Source organism: Aquarana catesbeiana, linkage group LG02, assembly GCF_042186555.1.
Source record: "Aquarana catesbeiana isolate 2022-GZ linkage group LG02, ASM4218655v1, whole genome shotgun sequence".
NCBI lineage: Eukaryota > Metazoa > Chordata > Amphibia > Anura > Ranidae > Aquarana > Aquarana catesbeiana.
Window position 1 is genome coordinate 340,974,534 of NC_133325.1, and position 14,623 is coordinate 340,989,156.

General features: G+C 41.0%; 1 protein-coding gene across 3 annotated transcripts in view; it reads right to left on the reverse strand.

Annotated features, from left to right (window-relative positions):
- Positions 1-980: 980 nt before the first annotated feature.
- The window catches only part of SENP7 (SUMO specific peptidase 7), a 122,530-nt gene continuing 108,887 nt past the window's right edge, over positions 981-14,623 (reverse strand). For all 3 annotated transcript variants that reach the window (XM_073614936.1, XM_073614937.1, XM_073614938.1), the window contains 8 exons: positions 13,847-13,966; positions 11,122-11,214; positions 9,673-9,863; positions 8,971-9,011; positions 5,900-5,937; positions 5,536-5,604; positions 4,126-4,276; positions 981-1,713 (listed from right to left, as the gene is read on the reverse strand). In XM_073614936.1, coding sequence (XP_073471037.1) covers positions 1,582-1,713; positions 4,126-4,276; positions 5,536-5,604; positions 5,900-5,937; positions 8,971-9,011; positions 9,673-9,863; positions 11,122-11,214; positions 13,847-13,966 — 835 coding nt within the window. In that variant the 3' untranslated portion in view covers positions 981-1,581. The remainder of the gene's footprint in view (positions 1,714-4,125; positions 4,277-5,535; positions 5,605-5,899; positions 5,938-8,970; positions 9,012-9,672; positions 9,864-11,121; positions 11,215-13,846; positions 13,967-14,623) is intronic.

A 14,623-nucleotide genomic window follows, 5' to 3' on the forward strand; every position in this document is an offset into this window, starting at 1 on the left:
TATAATTATATTTGGCAAACTGCATGGGTCTTAGACAGTGGGTACCACAGAATAAGTGAGTGCAATGTACAGTATGTTTCCCATTCGTTACATGTGGTGAAGTGCTGGCAGAACCGGTTGACTATGTTCTCCATTCATCACATTAAGGCCTCATGCACACTGGCCATTTTAGTCCTGATGCATGAGACTCTTGGCTTTTAGGTGGGGAGAGAAAGCACAGGCACATTGTCCAGCCATGCTGCTAGCAGCCTATAAAACTCGGATCCTGACAGCTTCTGTGGCTGGACAGTGCACTAAGCAGTGTTAACCCTAAACATTAGTCTTGCTTGATGCATTGTCCAGATCAAGCAGCTGTCTGCCTTTTTTAGAGTCTATACAGGCTGCTGGCAACATGGTGCACCAGTACCTTCTACCAGTCTCATGCCCTGGGGCTAAACACCCAGTGTGCATGAGGCCTTGGTTATTGTGGTCTCTTGCTGACACTTGTCAGGAATGTGAGTGCAACATAGACATTTAGGCTATGTTACCAGTAGGTTCTTGCTGGCAGCTCTATAAACACTGCATGCACACAATATGTGTGAACAGCAGCTGCTGTCAGATTTGTATTCTGCCCATACCAATTGTTAGCGCCACTGCTCTTCGCATGTAACCATTCATATGGGAACAGAGCCTCTGACCAACTCTGGACACAGTCTGTGCGCTTCCAGGGACAGCACTTCTGCTGAGTTTCTGGCCGCGCACAAAATGGGCACAGTGCAGCTGTGTCTAGAGGCGGCATTCATTTGCTTCTAAACGGGGCAAACTGTCTGCACCCCACCGCCTGGGTGAATGTAGCCTTAGAGGGAACGTGTACATTTAAGGCCTCTCAGTACTGAGGACTGCTGGGAAGTTAGGTGCAGGTATCTAGGATGCATTAAGGTGAAAAAACACAGGTTTACAACCCCTTTAATGAACAGAAAAAAAAATACTTCTCCCAAGTGTCAGTTGGGAAACCCTTTATAAATTTACTATTTTAGTAATAGAACATGTAAAAAATGTATTCAGCTCACTTACAAACGAAATATCAATATTTACATTACATTTTAATTAATTTAAATATCTAGAATATAAATAGTGGCAATATGTTTCAGAATGTCGTTAACCTTGCTCACACGGGTGCTGATTGCTGCACACTGAACAGCCCCTTTGTTTATGCATCTCTAGCCAGCAGGTGCTACATGCAGGCAGCCCATTCAAGTCTGTTAGGATGCAGCAGCTGCATGGGCACAGCCGCCTGTCCTAATGCTACAGGCATCCAGGTGCAGGAGAAAAGCCCTGAATGCAGACAGTGTGCGTTCAAGGACACTCTCCCACATCTGCATGCCTGTCACATTAGGACAAATCCATGCAGCCACCGTGTCTTTTTAGAATTGAATGGACAGCCTGTGTTCAGCATCTGCCAGCGGTAAGGGACACATAATCAAATGACCCATGCCCAGTGTACAGCATCAACACGTAAATGAGACTTCCTATAGTCTTCATTTAGAAGAAACAGTCATTTATGTGAATAAAGTTATAGAACAAGGCTGTACGGAAGCTTTATTAACTCTTCTTTGTTTGTTCAACATGTAGCCGAAGAATTAAGTCTCTGATCTTTTCTCGCTTATTTCTCACTGCGCAGGAGGGAAACCAGTTCTCCAAATGCAACGGAGTCTCAAAGTTTTCGATTGGTTTCTACAAGACAATTTTAATGAAGATGACCGTTAGAAATGTAGCATATTTACAACTATGACCATTAGAAATCTAATAGGGGGAGTAAAATTGCATTAAATAAAAACTCCAGACTCCGCTAAATTCACGTAATCTTGGGTATGTATCAAAATATTTCTAAATCTTTAACTCATCCATCTGGTCTCTTCTCTTATATGCATAATGAAGAAGGGATAATGACAGCACTGTGCAATAGAGTGCTGTCCCTCCCATCTTCCACTCTGTGCTGTAAAAGTGATGGCCAAAGCCGGATATTATAGCAGAACTAAAGTTGAAAAAAAAGATTGATGCAATGTCTCTTCTGCAATAAAATACACAAGATGGTGACGAGGGACCTTGTGGGTGTCGACAGTTAGTGCAGAGCTAAGTATTCTTAGCTCACTAGACCTGTTGCATTAAATGCCAAGGTAATTGCCTGAAGCAACATTACAGGCCATCCCTTTGCTAGAAAAATACTTAGAACCCCCAAACGTTTTAATATATATATTATATATATTTAAAATGTTTGGGGTTCTAAGTATTTTTCTAGCAAAGGGATGGCCTGTAATGTTGCTTCAGGCAATTATCTTGGCATTTAATGCAACAGGTCAAGTGAATACACCCCTCACATCTTTTGTAAATATTTTTATATCATTTCGTGTGACAGCACTGAAGAAATTACTTTGCTACAATGTAAAGTAGTGAGTGTACAGCTTGTATAACAGTGTAAATTTGTTGTCGCCTCAAAATAACACACAGCCATTAATGTCTAAACCACTGGCAAAAAAATTGAGTACACCCCTAAGTGAAAAATGTCCAGAATTGGGCCCAATTAGCCATTTTCCCTCCCTGGTGTCATATGACTCGTTAGTGTTACAAGGCCTCAGGTGTAAATAGGGGGCAGGTGTGTCAAATATGGTGTTATCACTCTTATTCTCTCATACTGGTCAATGGAAGTTCAACATGGCACCTAATGCTGAAGAACTCTCTGAGGATCTGAAAAACATTGTTGCTCCACATAAAGATGGCCTAGACTATAGAAGATTGCCAAGACTCTGAAACTGAGCTGCAGCACGGTGGCCAAGACCATACAGCGGTTTAACAGGCAGGTTCCACTCAGAACAGGCCTCGCCATGCTCGACCAAAGAAGTTGAGAGCACGTGCTCAGCGTCCTATCCAGAGATTGTCCTTGGGAAATGGACATGAGTGCTTCCAGCGTTGCTGCAGAGGTTAAAGGGGTGGGGGGTCAGCCTGTCAGTGCTCAGACCATACGCCGCACGCTGCATCAAATTGGTCTCCATGGGTGTCATCCCAGAAGGAAGCCACTTCTAAAGACAATGCACAAGAAAGTCCGCAAACAGTTTGAAGACAAGCAAACTAAGGACATGAATTACTGGAACTATGTCCTGTGGTCTGATGAGACCAAGACAAACTTATTTGGTTCAGATGGTGTCAAGCGTGTGTGGCGGCAACCAGTTGAAGAGTAGAAAGACAAGTGTGTCTTGCCTACAGTCAAGCATGGCGGTGGGAGTGTCATGGTCTGGGGCTGCACGAATGCTGCTGGCACTGGGGAGCTACAGTTCATTGAGGGAACCATGAATGCTAACATGTACTGTGACATACTGAAGCAGAGCATGATCCCCCCTTCCTTCAGAGACTGGGTCGCAAGGCAGTATTCCAACATAACGACCCCCAAACACACCTCCAAGACAACCACTGCCTTGCTAAAGAAGCTGAGGGTAAAGGTGATGGACTGGCCAAGCATGTCTCCAGACCTTAACCCTATTGAGCATCTTTGGGCATCCTCAAACGGAAGGTGGAGGAACGCAAAGTCTCTAACATCCACCAGCTCCGTGATGTCGTCATTGAAGAGGACTCCAGTGGCAACCTGTGAAGCTCTGGTGAACTCCATGCCCAAGAGGGTTAAGGCAGTGCTGGAAAATAATGGCGGCCACACAAAATATTGCCACTTTGGGCCCAATTTGGACATTTTCACGTAGCGGTGTACTCACTTTTGTCGCGAGCGGTTTTGACATTATTGGCTGTGAGTTATTTTGAGGGGACTGCAAATTTATACTGTTATACAAGCTGTACACTCACTACTTTACATTGTAACAAAGTATCATTTCTTCAGTGTTGTCACATGAAAAGATATATAATAAAAAAATGTACAAAAATGTGAGGGGTGTACTCATGTTTGTGAGATACTGCCTATTACTCCTTTTTCTTTAGGGTTCATACCTTCAAGCCACACTTTGGTATCACGTTTGATGTACATTCATTTTATTTTTAGAGCTGCACTATATTGTATAAATATGCACTATTTTTTATGTCTAGTGAAGTGCCAGCAACTGTGCATATCCTTGAAGCTCAGTCACTTTCTACTCTTAAACCCACCTGAGAGAAGCTTTCTACATATTGCAAGAGGTACAAGCCACAGTCTGTGCTGTTGTTCTGCTTTGGTATTTTAGGATAAAGTTCTCTCATAGAGGACCTGCTGAATTCCCTTTGCAATTTTTTTTTTACTCGACACTCCACCTTCAAATATCTATCAAAAGGAAAAAAGGAATTATGAAGGCAACAAACAGGTATGTCTATATATACAGTAGAGTAAGTGTCATACAAGCACTTTTTTGTTGGGGGGGGAACAAAACAATCCTGTCTGGGTGATCAATGTACATAGCAGGGAATTCATCAAACTTTGTCTAGTCCTATCTATTTCGGCTCTGAAGAAAAGCGGTTTATTTTCTGCAGAGTGAAGCTGAATGGGAGTGCCTTTTTTTTTTTTTTTTTTTTTTTTTTTTTATTATTCAGCTGATGCACTTGCAGTGTTCTAGTAGGGAAATGCAGGGTTTGAATCCCTTTAGACATGATTAACCTTTGTTGGAGAGGATGCCTAAAATCTGACTCGTATCAGAGCCCTGGTTCACATCCACGCAGTTTCCCCACGGCCACTTTTGCTCAGGCACAGCGGCCCATTCATTAGCTGGGACTGATGTATCCACTGTAAATGCAGGGAAAAAGATTCCTGCCCCTTTTCAGAAAATGCGGCCATAGTGAAACCATGTGCAGTGCGGGAAATTGAACTGTGGTTTCCCGTTTGTGGCGATGCCATTAGGATTGATGGTACCTCCCATGGAACTGCATCGCGTGTGTTTTTTTTTTTTTTTAAATAACATTCAATTACAATATGCCTTGTGTAGAAATTGTATATGTTTTATTAGCGATCTTCCCCCCCCCCCCCCCCCCCCCCCAAAAGTGGAGTTAGGGCATGTTCACACCATACATGAAAACTGATGGGAAAACCGTGCAAATGAAATCTGCACGGTTTTCCCCGAGACATGAGTTTACATATGTTTTCACATCAGTTTTAATGTATGTTTTAGTGAGTTTTTATGCACATTGACATTCATGCGTGTCAGTTATGTGCCATGTTCACACCACGTCTGTCTTTTTTTTTTTGCGCAGAAACTGCATACACGTTGCAGATTCCTGCACAGAAAAAAATCTGCATGTGATACCAGTGTTGTGTGAACAGGGCACATATGGAGAAGAATATTTATTTTGTTTTTTGTGTCCCTGCAGAATGTGTGCAAAAAATTGTATTTTATTTCCTACAATAGATAGATTTTACGGTAAAATCTATCTGTTTCAGCCAAAAACGAATGGTTAAATCACTCATCTGCTTTTTATCTTTACGGTGTTCAGATCTCTGCAACTTCAGTGGAAAAGTACCTTGTTTTTACACACAAGTTGAAGGGGGGGGGGGGAAGGAATCTTTAGATGGTAGTAAGAAAAGCCACTTACTCTCTTAAGACTTGTACAGTAGTCCTCACTGATCCCGTTGTCAAAGAATCAAAGATCAGAATGCATGGCCTGCATGCCGTGGAGAAAAAAAAAAAAAACACGTCTAAACATATGCAAGCACAAGAGTAGAGTATACTACACTGTATCACAAGACACATGCTGAAACATTTAGGACTATACTAATATTCAAATTTAAAGGTGGCCCTATACAGGTATGAAGATCAGAGATGGCATTTAATATTGAAATACATATAAGATCAAGATAGCATAATTGATACCAATTTCAATTATAAAACAATTAGTTCATGGCATCTTTTCATTAGCTTAACCATGTACAATGAAAAAACAAAGATTGATTTTTTACCTTTTGCACACTTTGCCCATATGACTTTCTTTTGGTTTCTACAAAAACAAACAAAAAAAAGGTAGTCACACTAAGTGCCGGTTCACACAGGGGTAGCCTGACTTGCAGCGCGACTTTGCAAGGCAATCTGCACACGACCTCAGCGGCGGCTTGCATAATTTCTTCTGTATAGAAGTCAATGCAAGTTGCACCAAAGTAGTACAGGAACTGTTTTCTAAGTCGGAGCGACTTGAGCCGTTCCTATTTGAACGGTTCCATAGTACAGAACGGAGCATGACTTATCAGGTGGCTAAGTCGCCTGACAAGTCGTCCCTGTGTGAACCGGCACTAAAATGATTCGCTGACCATTTATTTAGGAGTTAAACCCTGGTCATAGCATCAGTTAGTACAGTAAATGCATTTCAGAAAGTTACAAGATATTTATTTTTTATAACTAATTGTAATCTACTTTTATTTAGGCTACATATTGGGTTTTATACTAGTCTATTACAATAAGGCTCAAATAATCCTCCATCACATATTTGGCTCAGTTAGCCCCTTTTCTGCTAGACATGCTTATTATAAGCCATGCCCATAGAAGCTTGTGAACTAGTTGGACCAACCAGTGGGTTCAATTGAGACAAATTATTTTTTTTACACCCTGATTTCCAAGGGAAATGGCATGCATCTCAGGATATTAAAATACATACCTGGTTTAATCTTATAGTCTTAACTGGTGGACTGTATGCAGGGGACACTGAACATCTAAACCGCCAGTAGAGTGGGGAGTAATATTTTCCCAATATATTGTTTGAACTCTTGCGAGCAACTGGTATTTCTAAGCGGGCAGCACTTAATACATTCCCATACTTTTGTGTAAAACAAATATTCAATGTGCCGTGCTTCTAATGAACAAAATTTGGGATTCATTAGAGAGAATATTACACACAAAAGTGCTGTAATCTGAAACATCCAAAGGTGTCTTCATGCATGTGTTAACACACCCTTCTGCTTCCCCCATTCGATGTGTGCTCACCTGAAAGTATGTGACCTCACACTGAAGCTCGGTCAAAAAACACTTTAGTCTCTGAGGATTAATATAACAGATATCCATGCCACCTGCCACTGCAGACGTTCTATCTCTCCTGTATAGATGGTTGCTGTAACAGATCTTTAGCTCACACATGACCTGACTGTAGTGCATATTTATTATATTGCACATGGCACTTTATTTTTATTAGTAGATTTGAAATAATCGACTCAACAGATTGGGTTGATACTAGTAGCAAGGAATTACTGTATTTTGGCATTACTTTTCTTTGATATTAGCTCATAGGTGTGCGCACAGGGTGTGCCTGGGCATACCCTAATCACCTTGTGTGCTGCAGATGCCCCCTGTTTAGACCTGTGATATTTCACCAAAGCCCCCTAATGGGGCTCCTAAAAAAAAAAAAAAAAAAAAAAAAAAAATTGTAAAAAACTGTGAAAAAATAAAATAATCAAAAATAAAATAGTAAAAATAAACTATTGACACCGGCAGTATATACTGTATACAAATGCACACGCATATGTGTTTGAGCTTTGGGGTGCACACCTATGTATTAGCTAGTGTTTATTGTGTTAAACACTTCCACAAGTGAACTCCTCCCCCGGTGAACTTTTTTTGGGGGAGAGTGACCCATGTACCAAGGAGACTCTGTATAACAGCTGTACCTCATTCCAGAGGAAGCAACATCTACCAGCACATTGTAGGATGTGTGTCGTGATGCACTGTAGCACAATCACACTGGCATCTACTGTATGTATGTTGGGGTGCTATTCTTAACCACTCTACTAGTTTCGATGTCCTCCTGCCGCTCCGTGAGGACATTGCACAACAAAATTAGAGCAGGGCTAGGATGCTGACACCATCAAGCTCTTGTAAAGATAAGGCTCGTAGCTTTGGATTACAGCCAGGAGCAGAGAGATATATTGTAACATGCGATTTGTTCCCTAGTTTCAGGCTAACACTCAAACGTGAGAGTATTTTAACTGAGTTTTAAACAATAAAACCTTTTTTAAAAAAAGAGTTTACGCTATGGAGACTTCTCTTCTTTCTTCCCCATAATTATCTGCTGTTCAATACAGGAGAAAAACTGACGGGTGGATACGGCGGAAATCGGATCTTCCCAATTATACAGACAACGCATTGCTGGTTTAAGTTCTGACCAGCCACAGCCTCTGGTGAGACCTTTTAGGACTTTATTGATGGAGCACATAAGATATGATATTTGAACACAAATTGTTGGATCACGGTTTTTTTTTCATTGAAGATTGAAATTTGGATTTTGTTTAGTGGCACACATGCATTTGGAGACCTTTACATTTTTTCTCCCTTGGATTTTTGTAATTTGGAACATGCTGTCCGTTTTCATCCGATCTTCCCCTAGAGAACAGCAGGGCTCTGACAGGTCCGTCCCTGCAGTGAGCAGAGGCCGACCTGTCATCTGGCTGCTCAGCAGGGATCAACAGAGCGATTCCCCACGGAGCTCGATGAGCGGATCCGCCCTGTGTGAAAGGGGCCTAACAATGGTGATGTGCTAGGACAAATGGCAACTGGAAACTAAGGAAATCTGATCACTTACTGACTGTTGAAAGCAAATTTATGTCACTGGAAATTGTTTCTAAATAGGCCATACTCTACAACTGTGGGGTGCATTTACATCTCTTAGCAAATAACATTTAAGCTGGACATAGACAATTTGTTTTATCATTCATCCAACAGATTCCTCCATCCACACATGCAAAGGTGGATAGAAGAATCCTCCCACCAGGATTGACTTGTCAAACAGGGAGGGCCATACACAGATCAAAGTTTGCCCGGTCCCTGCTGAACCAGCTGAATTTCTATCCATCTATGCCCAGGTTCAGTTCACACCACAGCAGGCAATAGTCGTAAACAATAAATTAGATCATATGTGCATTGAATGTTTTACAGGAATGAAAGTAAGTAAATATTTATGTAAAACTATCACATTTATATAGTATAAACATAATTTACAAAGACTGCATGTATACATATTATACAAATAAACAAAGGTGCAGCCACTTACTGGATATTTAAGATTGGAGCTGCGTCCAGAACTACAAGAACCTAAAACAAAAAGTTAAAAGTAATGTCGATTTATGCATCTTCTAATTATATTGAAAATACTGTAAATGTAACAAGACTTTTAGCTTCTTAAATATTCTCATACCATCATTCAATGTGGTGCCAATTCAAGATATGCAAGCTGCATTTCTGGAAATTGGTTTAGGCTAAAGTCCTGGAAGGTAGACTGCTGATCAAATTAACAGTAATCTACAGTAATTTGAAATGCTATAATGTTTAATTTGTGAATGCACAGCAGGCTAGAGATATAACATTACGTAACTGTACAGATTTCTTGAAGGGTAAAGTGCAGCGTGAGATGATGATATTGTTCTGGGACCCACAGACCGCTGTAAGGTATGCCTAAGACCCTTTTCAGACGGAGCGGAACCTGTCAAGAGGATCCGCCTGCTCAGCGTGGGATCTCTCTGCTGAGCAGGCGGATAACAGGTCCGTGTCCTCTACGGGGCGGTCTGATCCGCCAGACAAATCACCATCTCTGTATTTTGCGAACCGGATCGGATGCCACACACATGTCCGCTGACATACGCTGCTTCATAGGGAACAATGGGTGATCGGATCAGGTCTGCCTGAAAAACGGAAAGGTGGACACAATTGGTCAGCTGATGTGAAAGGGACCTAATGGAGAGGAAAACATGCACACCTTCAGATCCACTGTTGCTGTCTTCTATAGCTTCCTCTGTCTTTGACAAGCGGTCATTGAATACAATAACGGAACCACTGCTGACACTGTCTTTTGTTTTTGAGTAAGGAACCACATCCTGTTCGTTCTTGTCCTCATACACGGCTTTTTCCAGCCAGGGGAAACAGATCACTGCAAGGTACCAATGGGAACTATAAGGAAAAAAAAAATGTGTTTATAGAAATAGTATCAAAGTACAAAATGCACAGGAGGAAGACTAAATCTATATTCAGGAAAAAAAAATAAAAAATACTAAAGTAAAGGATAACCAAACTGGCCATAAAATATTCGATAAGCTGAGGCAGAGCCTTGTTACCAGTAGGAAAAAGAAAAAACAGTAACCACGGAACCTCAGCACCCCCCCCCCCCCCCCCCCCCCGGGCATGGTGATGTAAGGGGGTACACCGCTGATGTTCCCCTAACTCTTCGGTCTCTTCAGCGGGGGAAAAAAAGAAAGCATTTTGGCAGATTTCTTTTACCTGGAAAAAATCTCCCTGCATAAGTTGCTGCGGCCACAAGCTGCTGCGTTGCCAGGAAGCAAAGAGACACCAGGGGAAAAAAATAAATTATATATATATATATATATATATATATATATATATATATATATATATATATATATATATATATATAATAAAATCCTGTTATCCAGTTGTTTCTACCCTGTTGTCATCTCCCTGCGCTCCACAGCAGCCCAGACAGACTGTCTGGTGGCCACAGGACGGATTTAGGCTCCCCCAGTCATCTGCCAGATGCGTGGATGCTCGTTTTGGATGCTGATCTACACCTGCAGACACCACCATTTACAGATGAACCTGTTTTTATGTTATTTCCTGTAAGTGCATTACTTACTTTGCTAATAAATCTTATCTAGCATACTACACTCAGGTTGGCGCTTCCTGTGTCTCTCCCTCAATCTGCTTACAGAGCTTGCTTTTCTCTGAGGACAGCTGCCTCCTCACCCTAAGAACTATTGCTCTCATGTTGCCTGCCATATTACTTCATTTACACTAATATTTGCGCTTAGTTTTTTTTTGCCAAAAGAAATAAGATGAGTGTCTCCCAACACTGAATTGGGTGACCATCTCATGTTAGTGGCAGCTTTAAACATGCTCATCTTACCAATCTTCAGTGAATACATTTAAATCAACATAAATTAAAAAAAAAAAAAAACACCTTGCTGACCTATTGTTTCAGTGCGGAGATGCCTTTTAAGAATGACATTTTGGGATTAAACACTTGGCAAAGCGAGATACATGAATCCTTTATTGTGAAAAAAAAAAAGTACATGGATCTCACTTTGTGGCACTTAATGCTCCTTGGTATAACAACGTAATGGTAACTGTGCAATGTACTGTGCTGGTAATGAGAAAAGCACAATCAAATGTTTTCTGCATCTAAAATACTTACTTTTCATTAACTGGTACAAAGATAAAATCCTTTGTAAAGATATCAACATGACGAGTCCAGTTTTTCACACTTTGATGCCTTCTCTCTGCCGTTCTGAAAAACATGTATATTTCTCAAATCTACATTCACCTCATAACACACAACTTTCACCTATCAATGTACTGCAACTTGCAATTCTTCAGCAACAAATGTTTAAAGCAGAATTAGGCTGGCCAGTCATACAATTTTCTTGTACCAAAATCATATCATATGAGGTCAAACCTAAAACACTTTCAATTGTCTGTAATCTGGCAGGCCCTTGCACTACATTGTTGAAGGTAAATCTAAAGAAAATTGTATAATGTATGGCCAGCTTTAAAGTCACATTAAAAAAAATGCTGACAGGTAGCATTTTTATGACAGAAGAAACACTATGGTCTCTTCTATCAAATTCTTCCCTCTGCCTGGCAGCTATATTGTACACTGAGCTGCGAATGCGCAGCTTAGCATATATTTACAGCCACACTCTGTGTCGTGATGATGTAAATCTTGTGTGCACATACTGGAGTGACATCATCACAGCTCAGCCATTCAAGCGGCTGAACAGACATAACCTGGAAAGGAGACCAGGAGAAGATTGCAGCACATCTGGCCAACTGAAGCACTGCCAGTACAGTGCTGAAGGGCATCACGTAACAGGCAAGTCTGTCAAAAGTGCTAATAAGGGCTGCATACTAGCACATTACAACATAAACCACCTGGGGACCCATTAAAAAAAAAAAAGTGGAGGGGGAGTTTAATGCCACTTTAAATGCTTCCTCTAAAATTACTGCAAAATGGTGCCACATCCCAAAAATGCGTCAATATATTGAAGATAAAAATGGCTTAAGATGGGGCTTTGGAGGCACGATAATTTACAATAAAAACATGGTCACTTTAAAAGACTTATTTATAACTCCATATGCTGCCTATTTTGCTTGGAGTTTTGTGCATTTATTATTTCATTCCACTGTATGCTTACCTATGTTTTGCTGGGCACTCATTTGTGAGGGCTGGTCCTGACGGGTGCCAAAGCTGAATGCATTTGTCCTTTTGGATAATTTTGGTGCCGTACTGCGCATGCTCCAGTTTTCCAGTAATATGTGCAGCTCTGTCACCTAGGGGTCACAGTGGTGAGGTTCTATCCTTAGGTTTGGAGCTGGTGCCTACTGGGCATATTTGAGAGCATGTGCACTGGCTCTGTGAGGCGTCGGTGGCCATCTTGGATATGGCTGAATGCCCTTAGGAGTTCTGAGTGTTTACTCGCCACCTGTGGCCACTTATGGGGTGTATTTAGGTGTGACCCACCAACTGATAGCCTTTCCTCCGCCCGGCTTGTACCCTGATGGTCATTTTGGTGTGTTATGCATTTTATACTACTGGGTTAAGGTAAACCTGTAGGCTGTATGCCATTCGCCTTTATTGCTTATAGGACTCTTGTTTGTTTGAATTGTATAATGACATTTAAGCACTATTTCAGTTGTGGATGCATCTTTTGTTTTTTTTCCCATGGCCATCTTGAGGTTTCAATTGTTTTGTCACTGAGTAAAGTTAAGACTTTATACTCAGACTTCAATGGCACCTGTTCACATCTGAGCGTTTTGTCACCTGAAGCAAAACGCCTGAAAAAACCCCTTAAGCTCAAAAAAGAACATGAGCTTCTTTGCGGCAGATTACAGGCGTTTTTCTACCTTTTTACATTGGTGACCTGAATAAAATCACGGTAAAACGCATGACTTTAAAACGCTCACGTGTGAATGCAGCCTCAATGTCGTGCCCTCAAAGTCCCACCTTTAGGCTATTTTATCTTCAATTTATTTAAATGCTTCAGTTAAGGTGAACACACATAAGCTAATACCTACATGTAGCATCACAGACATGAGCACTGCTTGAGACATACAGTATAAAGCTGTGTTTTAGGCTGTATATGATCTGCTGTGATTTTTCTGAACATCAGCATTAAAGCAGACCCTCACTCGCTCTGGCAAGTTTACCTTCCTGGCTACCTAATCAAAATCTATGATAAACAAAACTAACAAACCAGAGGATTCTACACACCCAACTGAGTTAACTACATAATTTATTGCATCAAAAAACTATACAAAACATTGCTAGCACAAAAAACAGAACCCCCACAATCCCCAAACCCCCCCCCCCCCCCTCCTAATATATTATAATATATAAATTATATATATTCTTTAAAAAAAAAAAAAAAAAAAAAAAAAAAAAAAGCAGGGCGGAATGAAGCGAATCCTTAAGTCTTGGTTCACATTGGTGCGATGCAGGACAGGAACCAGCGCGATTGCTGTGCATATTCCCACCTCGTATCTGACTCGCAGGCAGCTCAAACAGCTCTCTGAACAGTTGCGGTCGTCAATGTACAGTTAATGACCCTCTCCAGACCGCAGGGTGAACTGTAAAATCTGGAATCTGATCGCATGGGTCTGAACACCACAAAAAGGTCCTGCACTATTTTGGTGCGAATGCGATTTCAGCCATACAAACTGTGTGGCTAAATTCGCATCGCACCGCATAGACATGATGTAATTTGCACAGCATTGCTGTGCACATGTGATGTCTGACATAAGTGTGAACCCAGCCTCAGGCTGTTAAATCCTGATCTGTAATTCGCTACATATGATCACAAACTTTGCAGTACTATCAAGTGTAAAGCAATGACAATAAAAAAAATAAGCACTGTACTTACGATATGTCTGGGTTATCACTCGAACTGTTTTCTTTTCTTGTTAAGCACTTAAAGAAAAAGCTACTAAATATATGACATCTGTCAGCAAAAGGTTTTGGAAATATCTCCAACATGAGGTATCTGGGGGAAGCAAAATAAAAATTGCAATTGGAGTCAGCAATCCCCACACAATAGCACATGGCATTATATTGTCCATTATTTTAATTGTTTGTTTTTCTTATGAATGTAGCAAAGACAAATAAAGACAAATAAAGCAAATCGACACAAATAAAACAGCTGAAAAAATTTTGCTAAATTTATTTTTTTTAAATTTAGGGAAATTCAATAAAGCTATAAACAATAATTCAGGCAAGCAAGTGTAATAGTGTCAGTGTATCGAAACATGCGGCAAATTGAAGAAGTTCTTACTACCGCCAGAAACAAGATTGTTAAAGAACTGCCACCAGTTCTCACTTCAGGAAACTGGGAGTAATTAAGACCAGCTCTGATCTGGTGTACAAAGGAACCTCGGTGCACACATGTCTGTGCTGGGAAGCTGTCATAAATATGACAATTTTTCACACAGTACTCTATCCCCCGCCCCCGGGGAAATCCCCCACTCAAAAGCTAAATATAAACAAAGAGGCTGAGGATAGTGGTGATGTCATTACCCAAATATGGCCCTGGCCATATCTGGGAAATGACTTCTAACTGGTTGGGTAGAGCCCGATTGGGAACTGAGATATTTGTTCCTCATCAGGTCCACTTTACTTATTACTGACAGCGCACAGCACTGGG